Source organism: Bidens hawaiensis, unplaced genomic scaffold, assembly GCF_021521415.1.
Source record: "Bidens hawaiensis isolate Kalapana, Puna unplaced genomic scaffold, B.hawaiensis_p1.1 tig00024820_1, whole genome shotgun sequence".
Taxonomy (NCBI): Eukaryota; Viridiplantae; Streptophyta; class Magnoliopsida; order Asterales; family Asteraceae; genus Bidens; species Bidens hawaiensis.
Window position 1 is genome coordinate 242,517 of NW_027493931.1, and position 19,656 is coordinate 262,172.

The 19,656-nt window shown below is 33.5% G+C and overlaps 1 protein-coding gene and 1 pseudogene across 2 annotated transcripts; both read left to right on the plus strand.

Moving 5' to 3' along the window:
• The first annotated feature begins 5,086 nt into the window (after window positions 1–5,086).
• Window positions 5,087–14,803, plus strand: LOC143570084 (putative ABC1 protein At2g40090; annotated as a pseudogene). Its single transcript, XR_013141862.1, has 15 exons — window positions 5,087–5,269; window positions 8,442–8,596; window positions 8,670–8,795; window positions 8,880–8,984; window positions 9,071–9,171; window positions 9,262–9,298; window positions 12,265–12,390; window positions 12,577–12,677; window positions 12,768–12,804; window positions 12,955–13,141; window positions 13,221–13,331; window positions 13,926–14,018; window positions 14,106–14,279; window positions 14,360–14,473; window positions 14,579–14,803. The product of XR_013141862.1 is annotated as a putative ABC1 protein At2g40090 (transcript).
• A 450-nt stretch (window positions 14,804–15,253) lies between these two features.
• On the plus strand, window positions 15,254–18,706 carry LOC143570060 (receptor-like protein Cf-9). The gene is made up of 2 exons (XM_077055813.1): window positions 15,254–16,692; window positions 16,849–18,706. The coding sequence occupies exons 1-2, from the start codon at window positions 15,320–15,322 to the stop codon at window positions 18,557–18,559; spliced, it is 3,084 nt and encodes a 1,027-aa protein (XP_076911928.1). The 5' UTR covers window positions 15,254–15,319; the 3' UTR covers window positions 18,560–18,706.
• The last annotated feature ends 950 nt before the right edge of the window (window positions 18,707–19,656 follow it).

The following is a 19,656-nucleotide window of genomic DNA, read 5'->3' on the forward strand; positions in this document are numbered from 1 at the left end:
TCAAGTTTGATTTTGTTATTGCCGAACCGTTCCGAAAACCGACAAACTAACTGAATAAAACAAACTAATTAACTGGAAACCAATTAGTTAATAAAACAAAGTAACTGATGATTACGATTTCAGTTTTGGTTTGGACTAATAATCAAACGAACCAAAACGGGCACACCCTAAAATACAACAACTTCCTAGTTTGTTTCTAATAAAATTGTAGTCTTAGAAAACAAAAAATAAAATAAAAAATTACTATTCATGGTTCTCTGACTATGAGTTATTTTTGTCTCTAATAAACAGTATCAGGGAAAATTTTATTTACTAAAATAGAGTGGCTAGCGTCGTTAATTTATCTGACTTGCACCATATTTTTTTAGCAATTTTAGCCGCTCTCCTTTGTGGTTGTATACCGAGAACCTTCGTTTAAGATTATATAATGTTACACTTTATAATAGTCCTTACATAATAATCAATCAATGATTATATATAAAAATAAAAGTGCACCCCGAAATATATTATGTTCTAAACACATGGTGCAATAGACATTCGTATAGGTTTTATGGTGTGTCAGGGAGCAATACAAGCAATTAAATGCCTATACGGCTCATGTAGGTCTATACGGTCATATAGGCTGCAAAAAAGTTGTTTTTTTGTTCCATGTCAGTCATTCGTAGCCTATCGGCCCGTATATGCCTATACGAGCAGTATAGACATGTCCTATTGGCAGGAGGTGGTGTCAGGGAGCAATACGAGCAATTAAATGCCTATACGGCTTGTATAGGTCTATAAGGTTGTATAGGCTGCAAAAATGCTATTTTTTGTCCCATGTCAGTCATGCCCGTATATGCCTATACAAGACGTATAGACATGTCATGTCTTAGCAGGGGATGGTGTATGAGGATCACATCCAAAAGAAACATAAATATAAAAATAGAAAAGACTAACATGGATTATATAGGGTGATGTCATCATGTTTTCTAGATAATATAGAAGTGGGCCCTCAACAATCTTTATCTTCTGACCCAGGGTCTATGTATCCGTCAAATGACTCACCTTTTTGTTGGTTCAAAACCTTAGATTATATCTTTTAATGAGACATTACCAAAGTTAAACAAGTTTGACCTAAAAAATTAAAGGAAAGATTACTAAAATAAACAAATTTAAAGAAAAAATTTTAAAACAAGTCAAACTTGTTTATTAAAATCTATATTCTAAGTTTTGAAGTTTTGTGTAAGAATCTTGTATACCATTACATAAAAATAGGTACAAAAGGATAAGTACTTTCGATTCATTCACCCCCCTTTTCTGTTTCTTACTTTGTGTTCCATAGTTCTCTATATACATGTTTATTTAGTTGTGGTCAACGATCAGTATATGCACCTTAGCTTCAGTAGCAGTAGCGTGTTTATGATGTTCATCTTCCTCAAATCAATTAGCTTAATTATTTTGAAAGGTATGTGTATGTATACTTTCTAAACCCCTAAGGGCCACGACACAGAACAAGTCAAAAGTCTTGTAAACCAAAAAATACGTTAATGAAAAGTCTTCACTATGCTACTATGTGAGTGAGACTATTGTTATGGACCACAAACAATTCAAAGGTGGATATTTTGCATGAGTTCAAGGCCTATTGACTCAAAAGTCTTGTCTTACATTTTGAAACATGATGTGTATATATAAATTGTAGCAAAGTATGAATATCTATAGCCATTAAATGCTCATTCCATTTGGATAATGATAATGAAAGATAAAGAGATCCAACTAACCGTTAAAAAAACATATAATTCTATAACCTGAAAATGGTAATGGCATAAAATTATGATTAAACTTATATAAATGCCTTATTTATAATAAACTTTATTACTTATTTTTTAATATAGCAAACTTTTGATTTGTTATTATGTGATGTGGATGTAATATTTTAACTTGTAACCGGGAATTAAGTTTTAACTCATGATTTTCTTTATGATGCTACAACGGCATATATTATCATGCTCATATAATCATATTTGTGTTAAGCAACTTTTTCAATTTGGTTGGTTGATATAGACTTTTGCCTTTTGAGGAGAAAACCATGAATCGAATTATATCATTGGAGTAGATAACTCTCCTAGTGTAGTTTAAAAGTAAAAAGTAAAGTGTGAGTAGTCCATAGTAAAAAAAAGAAAAAAATGAAAGGTTTGGGCTATGACTAAAGTCTACTAGTGCTTATTCCATTTGGATAATAATAATACTGAAATATAAAGAGGTTGAGCTTGGGATGTGAATAAAAGTGAAGGAATATGTTTTAGTTGAAAGGGCTTATTTTGTCTAGTAATACCAGTCGCTTAATGAGCTTTTATGTTGAATATTTTGGTTAAATTTAATTTTATTATTTTGAGAAATCCGGATCGGAGATAGTATAAAACTAGTTTACAGATTAGAAAACATTCTAACAAGATATCGGCGGTGATTATATTTCTATAATGTGACGGGCCTCGATACCTCTACTTCTAATTCTATAATGTGATGGGCCTAAATTTTCATATTTGAAATGGGCTCTTCTCCTTTTACATTTTTGAGCCTGAGATATTGGTAGCTTGGCCCAACATTTTCCTAATGATAGAAATTGAACTAGTGTACAATCAAGCCGAAAAGAATCCGGAAACTGTCTGGGTGAAAACGGTTTGAATGCAATCCAATCCGACCCTACCCATTATGGTTTTCCTTTTAAAGTAGATCCGGTTTGGGTCCAACATTTGTTTGACTGAATTATAGTCTTTAAACAGGTTTGGTTTGCCTAAAAACCGGTTTTTTGGCCACAAGGATTGAACATAACTTTATGTATGGAAAAAATTAACCAAATAGTAGGGGTGAGCAGAAAACTGAATTAACCGAATCGAAACCGAATTAACCTAAAAACCGCACCAAAAAACCAACCAAAGCATTAACCGATGGTTAATTTTTTGTTTATTTGAAAAACCGAAATTTCGGTTTCGATTTGGTTATTCAATTTTAAAAAACCTAAAAAAACGAACCGAACCAAACTGATAGACGATGATAAATATTATCAAGATGATGAGGAATTGACCAAACTTTTAAGATAAATAAATAAGATGATGAATGAAGATCGGGACTAAACTTTTAATGTTTTTTAATTTTTCAACTCTATTTAGCAACTTTGTATTCGTATAGTTCCACATAACATGTGCCTATTTTTGTGTTTTGAATTCAATATATATGTGGACTGTGACACTCTTACATGTTCTTATACAAGTTTAATATGTATTTTCATTTTTGTAATTTTTTTTTCAATGTCAACACATAATTGAAGAAAAACCGAAAATAACCGAACCGAAACCGAAAATCCGAAAACCGAGAAGCCAGAAAACCGAAAACATAACGGTTTGCATATTCAAATAACCGATTACTTCGGTTTCAGTTTGGGTTTCACCTAATAACCGAACCGAACCGTGCTCAGCCCTACCAAATAGTAACAATGTTTTCCAATTGTTTCATGAATTAATATCATTTAAAGTATTTTTTTTTTTCTTCTAAACTAGCTCAACTTCAGTTAGGTTGTGTTAATATTGTGAAATTTTATTGTAAGTGTTCTAACTCTTTTCTTCTCAAATCATGTGATCTAAAACTAAACATATACGAATCATCGCTTAATTTTTTAAATTAACTTGAAATGGAGGGTAATAGTGAATAACAGATTCACTAAATAATAACAATTGTAAATTTATTTAATTATAAATATGCTTTGTTTGTTTACTTAATTTAAAAACTTTAAACATTTATAACTTATTTTATGTAATTTAAACAACTAATAATAGTTTAAGAGATTTTATAACATTTAATTAATTTTAGCCAGACTGATGATACAAACATAGTTAATATGGAATAATGCCACGTTCTGTTGTTACTTTTTAGAGCGAAGTGAGAATTCATTTGATAGGGATTGATTAATAAGTTGACCAGCTTGTGTTTACGTGGAGCTAAATCATTAGCCCGACCACTCAACTTAAATGGTACCCATACCCAACTAATTAAAGTTCTACCCACCCACACCCTACCGCCACCGCATATTTGTTGCCAATAAGCATTCTTTCGGCACCGGTGAACAAAACATGGTGCAATCTATAGACCGGGAAGTTGAAAAACTCAGGTGTTGGAAATAGGGTCTGGATCCGGGTACAAGTTTTGGTACTAATACCCAGCGGGTAGGATCGGCTACTCTGGTGATTTTTTATGCATCTCTAACATGGGTAGAACTATAATACTCGTATTTGAAAATGGGGTCTTCTCCCTTTGTTTTTTAGCCTAAAATGTTGGCCGCTTGGCCCAACATCGGTTTCCTAATTATTGAACTATTGCACAACCAAACCGAAACGGGCAATAGTTTGGATACAGTCTAATTGACCTAATCAGTTTAGTATATATATGTTTGGAATCCATTTTTGAAACCAGTTTATGTATGAAATCGGTTCGAAACTGACATGTCTAGTTTTTATTTCCATTATAAATCGTTTCTAAACATATCTAGTTTGGGTCGAACATGTTTTGCCTTTGTCTGACTCGATCTTAAACCATCTTCAAACATGTTCATTTTGCGTGCCACTAGACTGAACATCATTTTACATATGGAAAAACTTCACCAAAGAGTAACTATTATTCCGTTTCATAATATCATTCAAAAACATTTTGCTCTTTTAAGATCACTCAACTTTAATGATAGTTTTTTTTTTATTTTTCAATTAATTTGAAATAGAATGCAATAGTGAATAAAAGATTCACGAAATAACAAAAAGGTTTCATTAATGATCTAATGGTATGAGGTCTATCTTTTTAAAATGAAGATGGTGGTTCAAATCATTGAAAATATAAGATAGATAAAGAGGATTTTCGTTGAAAAGAAATTTATTGTTAAAATAAAAAAGTTTTAAACATCCACAATTATTTGTTTTTGTTTATAAAGAAATAAAATATTGTATCAAGTTACTTGCTTATGTTTTAAAACAACTTAAAAAGAAGAATATTAGTTATCGAGAGTTGACTTTCTTTCCTTCGTCAATATTCCACAAGGTGAACAAACAAACAAACATAACATAACATGGTGGTGGTTCGATCTGTATGGGGCGCTAAATCGAAGCTAGCATTTACTGCTCTCGCTTTAGGCGCCTGTGGTGCCGCCACTATTGCTAATTCCGAAGATCCACCACTTCTCTCAAGCTTTGAACCACTTTACGCGTTCGCCTCATCCATTTAACACTCACCGCCGCCGCAATTGCATTCGGTAAGCTTTTTTTCATTAAACTCTAATTGCGGTTGTGCAATTTGTCTAGTTACGGTTCACAATTTTAAACGCTCTGTTTGTTGTGTAGTTTAGGAGTGTGTATTGTTTGTTTGGTTACAAATAACCAGAACTTTCATAATTTTTGTATCAATTCTGGAAATCATTTACGCATCAACAGCGAAGGCAAGAAGAAAGTTCAACTGAAAGTAGGTGCTCAGTTACTGACAAGTGTAGCGTGTTTATAAAGTAGCAGTACTGGAAAAAATTATATGCAGGTCAGCGAGTAACCAACTGACCCAAAGCTATTTTGACCCGTTACCCAACTTGCCCAATTAACCAATTTTACTGATTAGATTTATATATTTATATTTTCAAGCACTCACAGACACATAGAGAATTATAGCCCATTCTTAGGAATTTGTCATGGTCTGCAACTACTCTTTTGAGTCAAGTGAAGAAAAAGGTTACGCTGGGTATATAATATTTCTATTAAACATGTTTTAGTGAGCTTATTTTTCTAAATTAGAGATAAGGATCTTTAGTTGCCATGTTTTATAATGGATTTCAATAATTTTCATTTCAACATATGAACTGTTTTCATTCATGCAAATGATACAAGATATTGATCTACTGTTGTAATGCTGCTTACATGTTTTTGGTTCAAAACTAGATGCCACATCAGCATTGATATAGAACTCTAAATGACATTAATTGATATGGTTTATAATCACGGATTCTAATGTTTGGTGTTAGTTTCTTTCAGGATGATGGATCAACGGTATCAATATTTTCTATTACGGGAAGCAATGCCAATGACTGCTTCACCAATGGTTTCAAGGAGCTTCTAACGGTAAGTTACTTGTCACATTCTACTTATTTTGAAATTTGTGTTGGCACGTGGTAAAATATATTTTTTATGCTTTATATTAGTTAACTAATATTAAGACCTTAACATAATGTTTAATGATGATTCTTGGTTATTTTGCTTGAAGCTACCATATGCATTGTGTAAAAGCAAACTGCAGGTGCAAGTTATGCAACCTCTCACACGTGTCCTTATTGCCATGTGATCGAGTGTGGCAAAACTTCTTGGTTAGTATGATTTATTTAGTTACTTCATTGAGATTCTGAAAGATTATTTTACTTGATTTTAATTTTCATTTCAAAAGATTGATTCAAAATGTCCTGAGTTGGATATGTTTTTGGAGCGCTTTTATTTGATGGTCTTTAATAACCTACGTGCATAGTAAGTGGCTAATACCGCAGCTTGCTTAAATAAGTTACATCAATTTTTGCTGATAAATTATTATTTATAGGAATGAAGAAATTTCTATAATGCATCAATTCATTGAGAAATCTAGACGCTCAAGCACACAAAGCTCGCTTAACTAAAATTGTAGAACTCTGTTTGGCTTCTATAGGCGAAATCATGAGTGTGGTTTTTAGGATTTTGTTATCTGCTTTAAAGGTGACTAATAGTCTACTGGTTTATCAGTAATTAGCAGTGTTTAGTTCGACTTGTGTAGTAAGAATATATTTAGTTTTTTCACATGTAGTTGAAATGGTGGGAGTGTATGATCGCTAAAGTTACTGCAGATTTGAGCTTGAATTACAAACAACTTCAAAGAGAGTCAGAAAGGTTTCTTTTTTTTATATTGCTCATTTGCTTGCAATGAGCAATGAGCAATGAGAGTCAGAAAAGTTTCTGTTTTAATCTTTCTTGTTTTTATCTTTCTTAACAAACATATGTTGTTGGTACATGTTTCTTAGAGCTTAAGCTTCCATCAAGAGAATGATTTAGTTCTGGAACCTTCTTGAATAGGTATGGATAGTTGAATACTGCTATGGTGGTGCAGGAACTACTAGCCTGTTACTTTCTTATGAGGTAATGAATTTAAATGAAAATCTGAAGTCTATCTATGTTTTATAGCTAATATGTTACAATATATCTAGATACATTTCATTAATTCTTTTATTTAAAAAATTAACATTAGGTACTAAAAATTTTATAAAAAAATACCCAAGTCAGCCGGTAAAAAGCTAGCTACGAGAGGGGGTGTGTTATCTAACAAGGGTATATATTCAATGTCTTCATGTCCCTCTAGATCATTTGCTGGCCTTTCTTTTAAAGATTTTTGGTGACGTAAAACATAAGTTGTATGCGCTAATAGCTAGAGATACTGTAGACTTTTATGAAAAAAAATCATATATGCTGTTATTCTGAAAAATATAATCACTACATTTTATAAGTGTATTAGACTATTTTTAGAATATCCTAATGCCGATGCTTAAAAAGGTCTTGTGGCAAGTGGAAAATATCAAGAGTTCAATGACTGGGACGCCAACTTTGGAGTCTCTTGAGGCTGAAGCAAATGATTTTTATTTGTTGCGGCACAAAAGCATGACTTGAGGAGATGAAAACGCCTTTCATCATAGGGTTCGGGCACCTTTAGTTTGTACAATACATTTCATTTATCTTTTACCTTTAGTTTTGTTCATTTATTTCAAATAGCTCATTTTATTTATTTTAACATTTGGCAAATCACGTGTATTACACGGGTTCAAAAGCTAGTTATATTAATATAACTAATTCTACTTATATTTGTTTTTCTTAATATATAAAGTTTTATATTATTTCGAATATACATGCTTATTTTTATCTACAAACCGACATAAACTTACGTAAACCTGAGCTGTGTCAGATCAAGATCAAAATATTCAATAAAATTTGACCCCGCACGGTTTTAAATAAAATTTATGCCAACATATAGATAAAAATAATCATGTTTTACAAACACGTATCGTCAAAGATGCGTTAGATTTCCTAACACATCGTCAAAGATGAGTAAGAGGTGGACATTTTTGGAATTCTAAAATTTTGGGCACAAAAGTGGAATCTCTTTCCAAAGTAGGTACATAACTTTGGACCAATTTCATTTTTCTTTTGGAATGTTTTGGACTAATTAAATACCTACAAATTATTTAAATTATAAAAAAATGAACCGTAAGTTTGGCTTTTGGTTTTTGTTTCAGTTAGGTTTCGGATCATTTTTTTCACTTTCATGCACGCTTGTAGTTAGGTAATAATGAAGCGATTTTTCATACAATCCGAATGAATTCCACCATCTTTTTAAACTGATTCTAAAATAGATAAACATTGGCGCCCTTTTAGATTATCAGTATTCACTTTTGGGACTGCCAGAAGATAGCATTGAGAGGACAAAAGTTAAACATGAGGTCCACACCAGGAGTGCACGTAGGCTTGAAGAACTGTGTTTTAAAAATGGTGGAATATACATCAAGCTTGGCCAACATATAGGTCAACTGGTAGGATATCTTCCAAAGCCCCTTCTTAAAAAGTGGAATTTATGGTTGAGCTAAATGACATTTTATGATATAGGAATATTTGGTACCTCAAGAATACATCAATACATTGAGGGAGTCTATGTTGAATCGATGCCTGACGTCTTCATATGATCAAGTGTGACAGGTTGTCAAGAAAGAGCTCGGTGGCCCACCTGAAGAAGTATGTATATGAGAAGTATATATCTATATTATTCTGATTATATCTTTCATGTCTTAAAAGTGAGTTAAATGTTTGTGTACACAGATATTTAAGGAGTTTGATCCTGTTCCTATTGCAAGTGCTTCCCTTGCTCAGGTTCATGTTGCCAAAACTCATCAGGGACAAAAGTGGCTGTCAAGGTTTCAAATTGTTACCATTAATATTCCATCTTACTTTGATTATTTGTACAAGACTTGATTTGAGTTATTTTTATTTGATAATTTTTCTTTTTGCAGGTACAACATATGCACATGACAGATACTGCAGCTGCAGATTATGCAACAGTGGAATTGATTGTTAATACTCTGCATTTGATCTTTCCCTCATTTGATTACAGGTTTATATCATTAGCTGTTATTATTTTATGCGTGCGTTTGTAAATGGAGATATTTGGCAATAACCACAGTTGTGTTTGGTTTGAATACAGGTGGTTGATAGATGAAGTACACGAGAGTCTACCTAAGGTTAGAGGCTAATCTTTGACTTTGACCTGCTTCCCAAATTTTAATATATGACTTTTTATATAGTTTTATAATTTGTAAAACACTATTTTTCTTTGTCACCTATAATTAGAAATAGGAGAGGTATCTGGTTCAAGTCTCACTCGTTATAAAATAAAAGGAGGTTTCAGGCTGGACTAGGGAATTTTGACACCTATGGTCGGTTTTCTCCTAGGCGTGGAATGAAGATGATTGGTGGGCGAGTAACCCATCAATGATCCAACTGACTATTCGATATTAATAATAATAATAATAATAATAATAATAATAATAATAATAATATATAATCTAAAAATGGTAATGGCATAAAATTATGATAAAACTTATATAAATATCTTGTTTATAACAATATTTAAAACTTATCTATACTATTTAATAAATAAAGGATTATTTGTGCCAAGTGTCCTTAGTTTAGCCTATTCTTCATCCCAAATCCCGCCTACAACAAACTCCCCTCCCAATGACGGTCTGATCCCTTACTCTGGATATGATTTTATAATCCAACAATTAGATTCATCATAATTTTTGTGTAACCCTAAATTAATTTTGCCCCTTTGGTATTGTTTTAGAATCATCGGCGCCAACTCCCCCAAACTCCAAAATTAATCAGAATCACTGGCGACCAAACCTCTCAAAACTCATTCCCAAACTCCAACATCGAATAGATTCATCATAATCTAAATCAATTGTGCATTGGCTATTTAATGTTGCTGACTATTAACCGGCGACCAAATCTTTCCAAACTCCTCGCCAAATTCTGTGACTTTTCAAACGAAATCAAAGCCTAAGTGGTCTCTGTCTGTTAATTGTTTTGTGGTAGGAGTAAAAGATCATCATTATCCAATGTAAGTTTAAATAAGTAGGTAGTGTTTTGTTCATGTATTTTTTCAATAACATATATATTGTAATTTTTAGGTTAGTGCTATATATTCAACTTCTGGCTAATAGTTATTGTTCATTTACAAATTTTTTTCTTGAAGTTGATTATGCTAGTTGATTAAGCAATTGGTAATCAAAACAAGTTGTTTCCTCACACTATTCAGGTAAGTTGCAGAATTTTTTTAGTAATCGTGTATTTTGAAGTAATATTTTATATACTTTTATTTCTTGACGTTAAATATTGATGCTCAACTTCATGATAAGCCATATCCAAACACCCAAAAAACATGATTTACAACTCTTCACAAACTACAAGTTGTTGGCAGTTAAAGATTAGTCAAACAAATATCATAAGTTTAAAAATCTTTCACTTAATTAAAATAGAGTTCTACATTGAACCATAGCTCATTATTATATAAATTTTGCTCTGTTGTGACAAGAACACATATATCAGCGAAAAATAGTATTCTTTTGACTTTTGAAAGTTGATGTTTCATAAGAACAATTGTATTAAAATGCCAAAAACTTCATTGAAATTTTATATTTAGTTAAAAGTTAATATATGACTTTTATTGTCAAGTAAACCAATTTCCAAATACAAAACTGATACAGATTTTCTTACCATCTATACAAATTGATAAAAATAATTCCATCACTTCATTTGTATACCTTAAAAGTACCAAAAACTGAATTAGTCCCCTTAGTGTTTACCATAAAACCAACCCCAATCATGAATCTTTTCTGCCGTTAATGCAGTTTACTAATTCCCTTGTCTTCACAAATTTTTATTAAAAAGAAAAAAACACACTAAAAGTGGCTGAAACTATCATGATTGACTTCAATAATTTGTGAATGTGTACTATCTATTTCAATTTTAAATTTCAACCATTTATGTTAACCCGATATTTTTTTGACATTTTAATCTAAAATGAGATTTTTTTTATATTACATGTAATCCTTTTATAATAAATTGATTGATTCATACTCAAAATAATTATTCTGTTTCCAAAATGTCAATTAATTCATTAAATGTTTAGATGAGTTTTTGTTTAGCTAATTTCATGAATATATCTTATTTCTAGAATATTTCTAATGTTGTTGAGCATGACACCTCTATTAACAAATCAATAGTTTGATTTTTTATCTTTTATGTTGTTAAACAAAAATCGACTATTTGATATAAATTTTTTCTAAGTGGATTAGCATATCTTTCTTTAAGTATTGCACCATGTAATGAGTTAGCTTCAGATACTGGTCCTGGTCCTAATGAACATTCTTCAACCCTTTATGGTAATTGTTACTTCTCATGAACTAACTTATATATTTTATATGATGATATGCTATCTTTTCACTTGGATTATTTTTTTCTTTAGACCATGCAGAAGCTTTCGCTTCTAAATCTGTTTGCTCAAGTGATTCCTCTGGTGTCATAACAAGGTTTACGTAAAAAGTTGGTGATATGAGCTACCTTAAGAATAAGCTTACTTAATGCTTATTGCACCTAAGTTATGTGACATATTGTACCTTACCGCCTCCGCCATATTTGTTTCCCCTTGACGCCGTAAACATTCTTTCGGAGAACAAAACATCGCGATCTATTTGGGGCGCCCGTGCTGGTGCTGCCACCATTGCTAATTCCGACGATCCCGCCACTTCTCTCAAGCTTTGCACCACTGTTCCTGTTCGCCTCTTCCGCTTATCCGTCACCGCCGCCACTATTGCATTTGGTGAGCTTTTCTTCTTTTATAATTGAAGTTCAATTGCATTTGTGCTATTTGAGTAGTTAGGGTTCTCAATTGTAAACGCTCTGCTGTGTAGTAAAAGGGGTGTGTATGGCTCGGTTTGGGCATTCTGTCCGGTTTCGCTTTTGTCATTTAATGTTGAAATTTTTAGGGTAGAAAAAAATGAATTTGCTTTAAAAATGGTGGAATATATATCAAGCTTGGTCAACATATTGGTCAACTGGTAGGATATATTTGTGGATCTTGGAAATCAGGTTCTTATATAAAGATTGCATTTATGGTTGAGCTAAATGACATTTTATAATATAGGAATATTTGGTACCTCAAGAATACATCAATACATTGAGGGAGTCGATTCAAAATCGGTGCCCAACGTCTTCGTATGATCAAGTGTGCCAGGTTGTCAAGAAAGAACTCAGTGGCCCACCTGAAGAAGTATGTATGCTAATATGTTATATCCATATTATTCTGATTATTTCATGTCTTAAAAGTGAGTTAAATGTTTCTTTACACATATTATTCAAGGTTTCAAATTGTTACCATTAATATTCCATCTTATTTTGATTATTTGTACAAGACTTGATTTGTGTTATTTTTATTTGATAATTATTCTTTTTGCAGGTACAACATATGCACATGACAGATACCGCAGCTGCAGATTATGCGACAGTGGAATTGATTGTTAATACTCTGCATTGGATCTTTCCCTCATTTGATTACAGGTTTATATCATTAGCTGTTATTATTTTATGAGTGCGTTTGCAAATGGAGATATTTGGCAATAACCATAGTTGTGCTTGGTCTGAATATAGGTGGTTGATAGATGAAGTACACGAGAGTCTACCTAAGGTTAGAGGCTAATCTTTGACTTTGACCTGCTTCTCAAATTGTTATGATATCCTGCTACATTATAAACACCAAAAACTGGATGAACAAATGTAAGGTGGCATTATGTATTTAAAAATATATTGTTAATAAAGTTACAATGATGGATATCAGGAACTAGATTTCTTAAATGAGGCCAACAACAGCATAAAATGTATGGATAATTTTCGAAGGTTATCTCCTCATATTGCAGAGTATGTTTATGCACCTGCTGACCATGGAGTTTGTGGAAGGCCCACAAGTCAATGATTTGAAGAGCATTCAAAAACTTGGACTCAACCCACATGACATCGCAAGGCTAGTAAGTTCTTTCTTTCTAGATAGTAAATTGCCATTATTTCTTTTTTTGCTTCGTATGTTATTAATTTTTGACAATACAGGTGAGTAAAACATTTGCTGAGATGATGTTTAAACATGGATTTGTGCATTGTGACCCACATGCTGCCAACTTGCTAGTTCGGACACTGCCTTCCCACAAAAGTGGCATTTTTGGTATGACATCTAACTGTAAACGACACTATCTGAATTATATGTTTTTATACCATGTTTTTTAATCCAAAAGCTTCCCGATTTTTATCTCGTTTCTTATACATACATAGCTTTGATCCAATTTGATAGGACATGGATGATTCTTATATATTAAAAATTTAAGAAATGCTAACAATTACAAAATCTGCTTCTTATATCGTCTTTCCCACTCATGCTTTCATTTGTTCTTTTTGTTGATGTTTTCCATTTTTGTAAATTTATTTGATGTTTTGTTTGTTATTTTGTATATATATAGGACGAACAAAGCCGCAATTAGTACTTGTGATCATACATATTTTTACGATGCTTATTAATCTAAAAGCTTTCGATTTTTATCAAATTTCTCATACAAACAGAGCTTTGATCAAATATGATAAGAGACCTAGATGATTTTTATATATTAAACTTTAAACATATAAGAAATGCGAATATTTACAATTAGATGATGTTTTCCATTTTATACACCGTCTTTCACAGTCATACTTTCATTTGTTCTTTTTGCTAAAGTTTTCCATGTTATAAATTTATTTGATGTTTTTTTTGTATGCATATAAATGGGAAGAAGAAAGCCGCAATTAGTACCGCTGGACCACGGCCTGTACAAACAACTTGACGTTTCCACTAGGACCAACTATGCTGCCCTCTGGAAGGTGTTTTTCTTGAATCTTAATAATCACCTTTTATCTTCTTACCATGTTTACGTGATCAACAAGCTTATCATGTGAATGTTTTTGCAGGCTTTAGTACTGGCTGATGCGAAAGGAATCAAGGAAAATTGCATGAAATTGGGTGCCGGAGAGGATCTTTATGCATTATTTGCAGGGATTCTTACAATGAGGCCTTGGAATCGGGTCATTGACCCTGCAGTTGACCATCTTGCCATACAAGGCAATGATCACTCAGAACGTCAGGTGAACTGACTCACCCTTCATAACTAACAATTGAATCATTTGGGCCTTTTCATTTTGACTGTTGATGTCTTGTTTTGCAGATGTATGCTTCTCAGTATTTCCTGCAAATCACAGTGCTTTTGCATAAACTACCTCGATTTATCCTGCTGATGTTAAAGACCAATGATTGCTTGCGTTCTGTAAATATCGCTTTGGTATCTTCTTTTTTACCAGATTTATAAATGTCTTTTGAACATGTATAATAATAATTATAATTTGAAAGTGTGTGGAAGTGAGGTTTGTATATTGTTTATCGACAGATACAAAGACCATCTGTGGAGTCTTTCATAATCATTGGAAGAGTTTCTTCAGAGGCATTGATTGAGGAAAAGTTGTCACATGCGAGTTCGCTCTTTACCTACCTATTTGTCTGCTTTGAGCAGATTTCATTAGAGGCCCGCTTTTTCATAATGCAGGTTGCCTTGTGGATGCTGCAATTCCGTACAGCTTTTAGTTAGTTTTGAATAATCATTAGCATTTATATCGGAGACAAAAATCATTTACGTTTGTATTCTTTGGGGATGAATCCCTTGTTACTAACAACCATGCTAGTTTGAGGAAATCAATAAATTAGCCAACTTTATTGGCACCAATCTATATATTTTCAGTTCATTGGACAGAGTATGTGTTTTGAGACGTTAGATGAAATTTCACTTTTTTGTTTATTATATTTTTTTATCTCCGCATTTTATATCTCCATATGGAATATGATAATGTAAGTTGTGGTCTATGTTCACTATTTGAGACAATTGTAACGCGTTTGCCTTATGTTTGATTTATGAAGCAATAATGTGTCTATGATATTTGTCATCCTGAAACCAATTTGCTTAATTTCATTACAAGATATTTGTAAGTATACTTCCAAAACCCTAAAAGACATGACCAAATCAAAGTCTTGTAAACCAAAAGACACGTTATTGAACAAATAGCCATAATGTGTTTATATAGATTGTACCAAAGTATGAATATGTATAGCTACTAGAAACACACCAACAACAAAAATGAGTAATTCAATGCTGCTCTTCTTTTTCCTTTCGTTTATTATTTTTATCTCTCCCAGTTCATCCTCTTCATCTTCTATGAACACCACTCATAGATGTTCAGTTAAACAAGCCCATGCTTTGATTCTGTTCAAACAAAACCTTTCCTCAATCAATTATAACATGTCTTGGTTTAACTACTTGTGTGAAGATTGGCTTGGTTCGGGTTATATTCCAAAAATTATAAAGTGGAACACAAGTACGGACTGTTGTGATTGGAATGGAGTTACTTGTGACCGCTCCACTGGAGATGTTATTGGTCTTGACCTTAGTTGTGGTATGCTGCAAGGTACTATCCACCCTAACACGACTCTTTTTCACCTTCCTCGTCTCCAGAGACTCAACCTTGCTTACAATAATTTTACTGATTCTCAGTTTCCACCTCACATAAGCAAGCTTTCTAATAGTCTCACACATCTCAACATGTCTTCTTGTGGGTTTACGGGTCAAGTTCCCACAGACATTTCACACCTTCATAAATTGGTGTCCCTTGATCTCTCTAACATTAGGATTTTTAATGGGGTTGATCTTATTTTAAAACCTCATGTTTTCATCAATCTGCTTCAAAATTCTACTGCTATGGAAGAACTTTCGCTAGCATATCTTAATATCTCTTCAGTTTTACCTAATAATTTGAATATCTCTTCTTCTTTAAAATTGCTAAATCTGGGCTGCAATGGATTGCAAGGAAACCTACCTATCAACATATTCAGTCTTCAGTCTTTGGAAGAACTTTACTTGTGGGGAAACAATTTCACAGGGCATATTCCTTCACAGATCACACTTCTTCCTAAATTGGTTTCACTTGGTATCTTTTCGAATGATAAATTGCATATGCAACCTCATATTTTCAGTATTCTCCTTGAAAATTCCACTTTTTTGAGAGACCTTTGTCTTGATGAAGTTAATATAGGTTTTGTTTTACCCACCTATCTTAATATCTCTTCTTCTCTAAGATCACTTGGTCTTATCTCCACCGGCTTACAAGGAAGGTTACCTGATAACATCTTAAGTCTTGAATATCTGGAAAGACTTTACTTGTCAGATAACAAAAATCTCTCTGGTCCACTTCCCAATGTTAACACAAGCACTATCATCCCTCTCACGGTTTTAGATCTATCAGAGACAAACATATCAGGAGAGATACCCACTTCAATTGGCAATCTCAAATCTTTAACTTACTTGGATCTGTCATACACAAGCTTATCAGGAGAGATACCCACTTCAATTGGCAATCTCACATCTTTAATTTACTTGCGTCTGGCAGACACAAGCTTATCAGGAGAGATACCCATCTCAATTGGCAATCTCACATCTTTAATTTTCTTGGATCTGTCATACACAAGCTTATCAGGAGAGATACCCATCTCAATTGGCAATCTCAAATCTTTAACTTACTTGGATCTGGCACTCACAAGCTTATCAAGAGAGATACCCATCTCAATTGGCAATCTTAAATCTTTAACTTACTTGGATCTGTCATACACAAGCTTATCAGGAGAGATACCCATCTCAATTGGCCATCTCACATCTTTATTTTACTTGAGACTCTCATATTGTGGTTTCAATGGGTCCCTTCCCAAATCCATAGGTAACCTTAGATCCCTTGAATATCTAGATTTATCATATAACAAGCTTTCTGGAACATTACCTTCTTCATTGTTTACCCTTTCTTCTATAGAATATATCGTGCTTGATCATAACATGTTCCAAGGAAATATGCCACCGGAGTTGTTTTCTCTTCAATCTTTAATAGTATTATCCCTTTCTAACAATCGATTAAGCGGGCAGATTGATGTGCTTGATAATGGCCCCATCCAGCAAACATTTCAACGGCTTACCAACCTCACTTCCCTAGACCTTTCATATAATAATTTTACAGGTGAATGGGAGTTGGATACATTGTTATCAAGCCTCACAAACCTTGAAGCACTCATTCTGTCATTTAGTGGTATATCTGTTACCACCAATAATGCTAATCATTATGTCAATCCTAATTTTATGACCTTAGGTTTGGCCTCTTGTAGCCTAAAGGTGTTTCCGGCATCCATTCGATCCATGACAGCTCTTAGATACTTAGATCTGTCAATAAATGATATACATGGGCACATTCCTGATTGGGTAGGGGAGATAGGAGGAAATCTGTTGGTACTTTTGGATCTTTCAAATAACTCAATAGCTGGCACCATTCCAAATGTATACAAGGATTGGGGCCAATTACAATGGTTTCTTTTGAATGGAAATGAGTTAGAAGGAAAGGTGCCAGCTTCTTTAAACAAATGTAAACAATTGAGTGTAATTGATTTGGGAAACAACCACTTAAATGACACATTCCCGGGTTGGTTAAAAGATCTTCCCAATTTACAGGTTCTCGTCCTCAGATCAAACAATTTTCATGGTGGCATTGTACCCTCTTCCTTTGTTAATTTCCCATTTCCAAGTCTGCGAGTTCTTGACTCATCTCATAATGGGTTTGTAGGCAAACTCCCTACAAAATATTTTCAAAATTTCAAGGCGATGAAGAATGTGGTAACAAGTAACACAGAACCAAAATATATGCAAACGGGTAACATGTATTACTCTATCACTATTACGATTAAAGGAGTGGATCAAATTTTCACGCGACTTTTCGTTGAGTACACTATTGTCGATCTATCAAACAATAAATTTGAAGGGGAGATTCCAAACATCATTGGTAATCTAAACTCTTTGAAAGCGCTCAACCTGTCCCATAACAGCCTAACGGGCCGAATCCCACAGGCTCTTGGAAATATTTCAGAAATTGAATCCTTAGACCTGTCTTGGAACAAACTCACAGGAGAGATCCCACAAAGCCTTGCTGATGTGACCTTTCTGGAGTTCTTAAATCTGTCCCAAAACCATCTCATGGGTCACATTCCGCAAGGAAAACAGTTCAACACATTTGAAGGGAATTCGTTTGGAGGGAATCCAAAACTCTGTGGGTTTCCATTGCCCAAAAATTGCAGTGAGCGTCTGCACGAACCACAACTTGAAGGTGATGGAGATGAAGATGAGAGTGGATTTGCATGGAAAGTGGTGATGATGGGATACATATGTGGAATCTTACTTGGGTTCGTGTTGGGATATCTAATGCTATCAACCGGAAGACCGAAATGGGTCAATGCAATTGTTGATGAAGCAAACTATGTGATCATGAAGAGGCAAAATAAGAGAAGATGATAAAATTAGTTCATGAATGGTATGTATTTCATATGTTTTTCTATTCTCCAAAACTGTTCAGAACTCGTAACTTTGTTTTCTTTCATTTTTTTTTAAATATGATGCAGGTAAAGAAGTTTAGGGTGCATCTGGACCCTTTTGAATCAGGCAGTTGTAGGGAACTTTCTGATCAAATTATGCTATATTTTAAGTATTTGTTTTAATTTTGTATTACAATGTCTATATTTGAGTATTTGTTTAAATTTTGTATTACAATGTCTACATTTTGAGTATTTGTTTTAGTTTTGCATTACAATGTCTCAAAATTACGTTTGATAGTCAAAAATCTCTTTTATAATAGTAATTGGTTTAACTTTTCATTGCTGTTATTCAGACATTTAACATGAAATTAGCAAAGTTCCATGTGTATTTTTTGCGTTAGATTTGCTGCAGGGGTGACTGGTTGCTGATTTAACATGAAATTAGCAGATTTTCATGTGCATGTTTTTGTATTTTCAAACAAAAGTGGTTCAGCGCAATTGCTTGTGCAGAATATATATATTTTTCTTAGTATGCACAACAAACAGATACACAAACCAACAGTTTATTCCCTATGCCCAAACAAAACCCATCCCAGTAGCCGAACAACGGTCAACACCAATATATATATTGGCCCGTTGTCACCCCCGTTGAGTAGTATCGTCTCACAATTGCCCGATTGCCACTAGCAAGAATATGAACAGTCATGATAATGGCTGCATTAACCGATGTCCCAAGATATGGAAAGTAGATTTGCTAGAACATTGAGGCTCGTGACCAGGCAGTTTGTAGCAGTCATGATAATGGCTGCATTAACCGGTGTCCCAACCTTTTTATGGACCACAGCTCGAATGGGCGGTAACATGTGAGATCAGGCGATGTGAGTGAAGTATCTAGATTCAGCTATGATGAAAGCTTTCCCTTTAACGCGTCTAATATATTAGCCCTGTTCATCCCCACAGCTTCAAATGCAACTGTGAAAGAGGCATCAACATCAATTTGGTTGTAAGGTTGCATTAGACACAACACTGCAGCCAGAAGTGAGTCAGTGGTGATGACAATCAACATAGACCCGACTA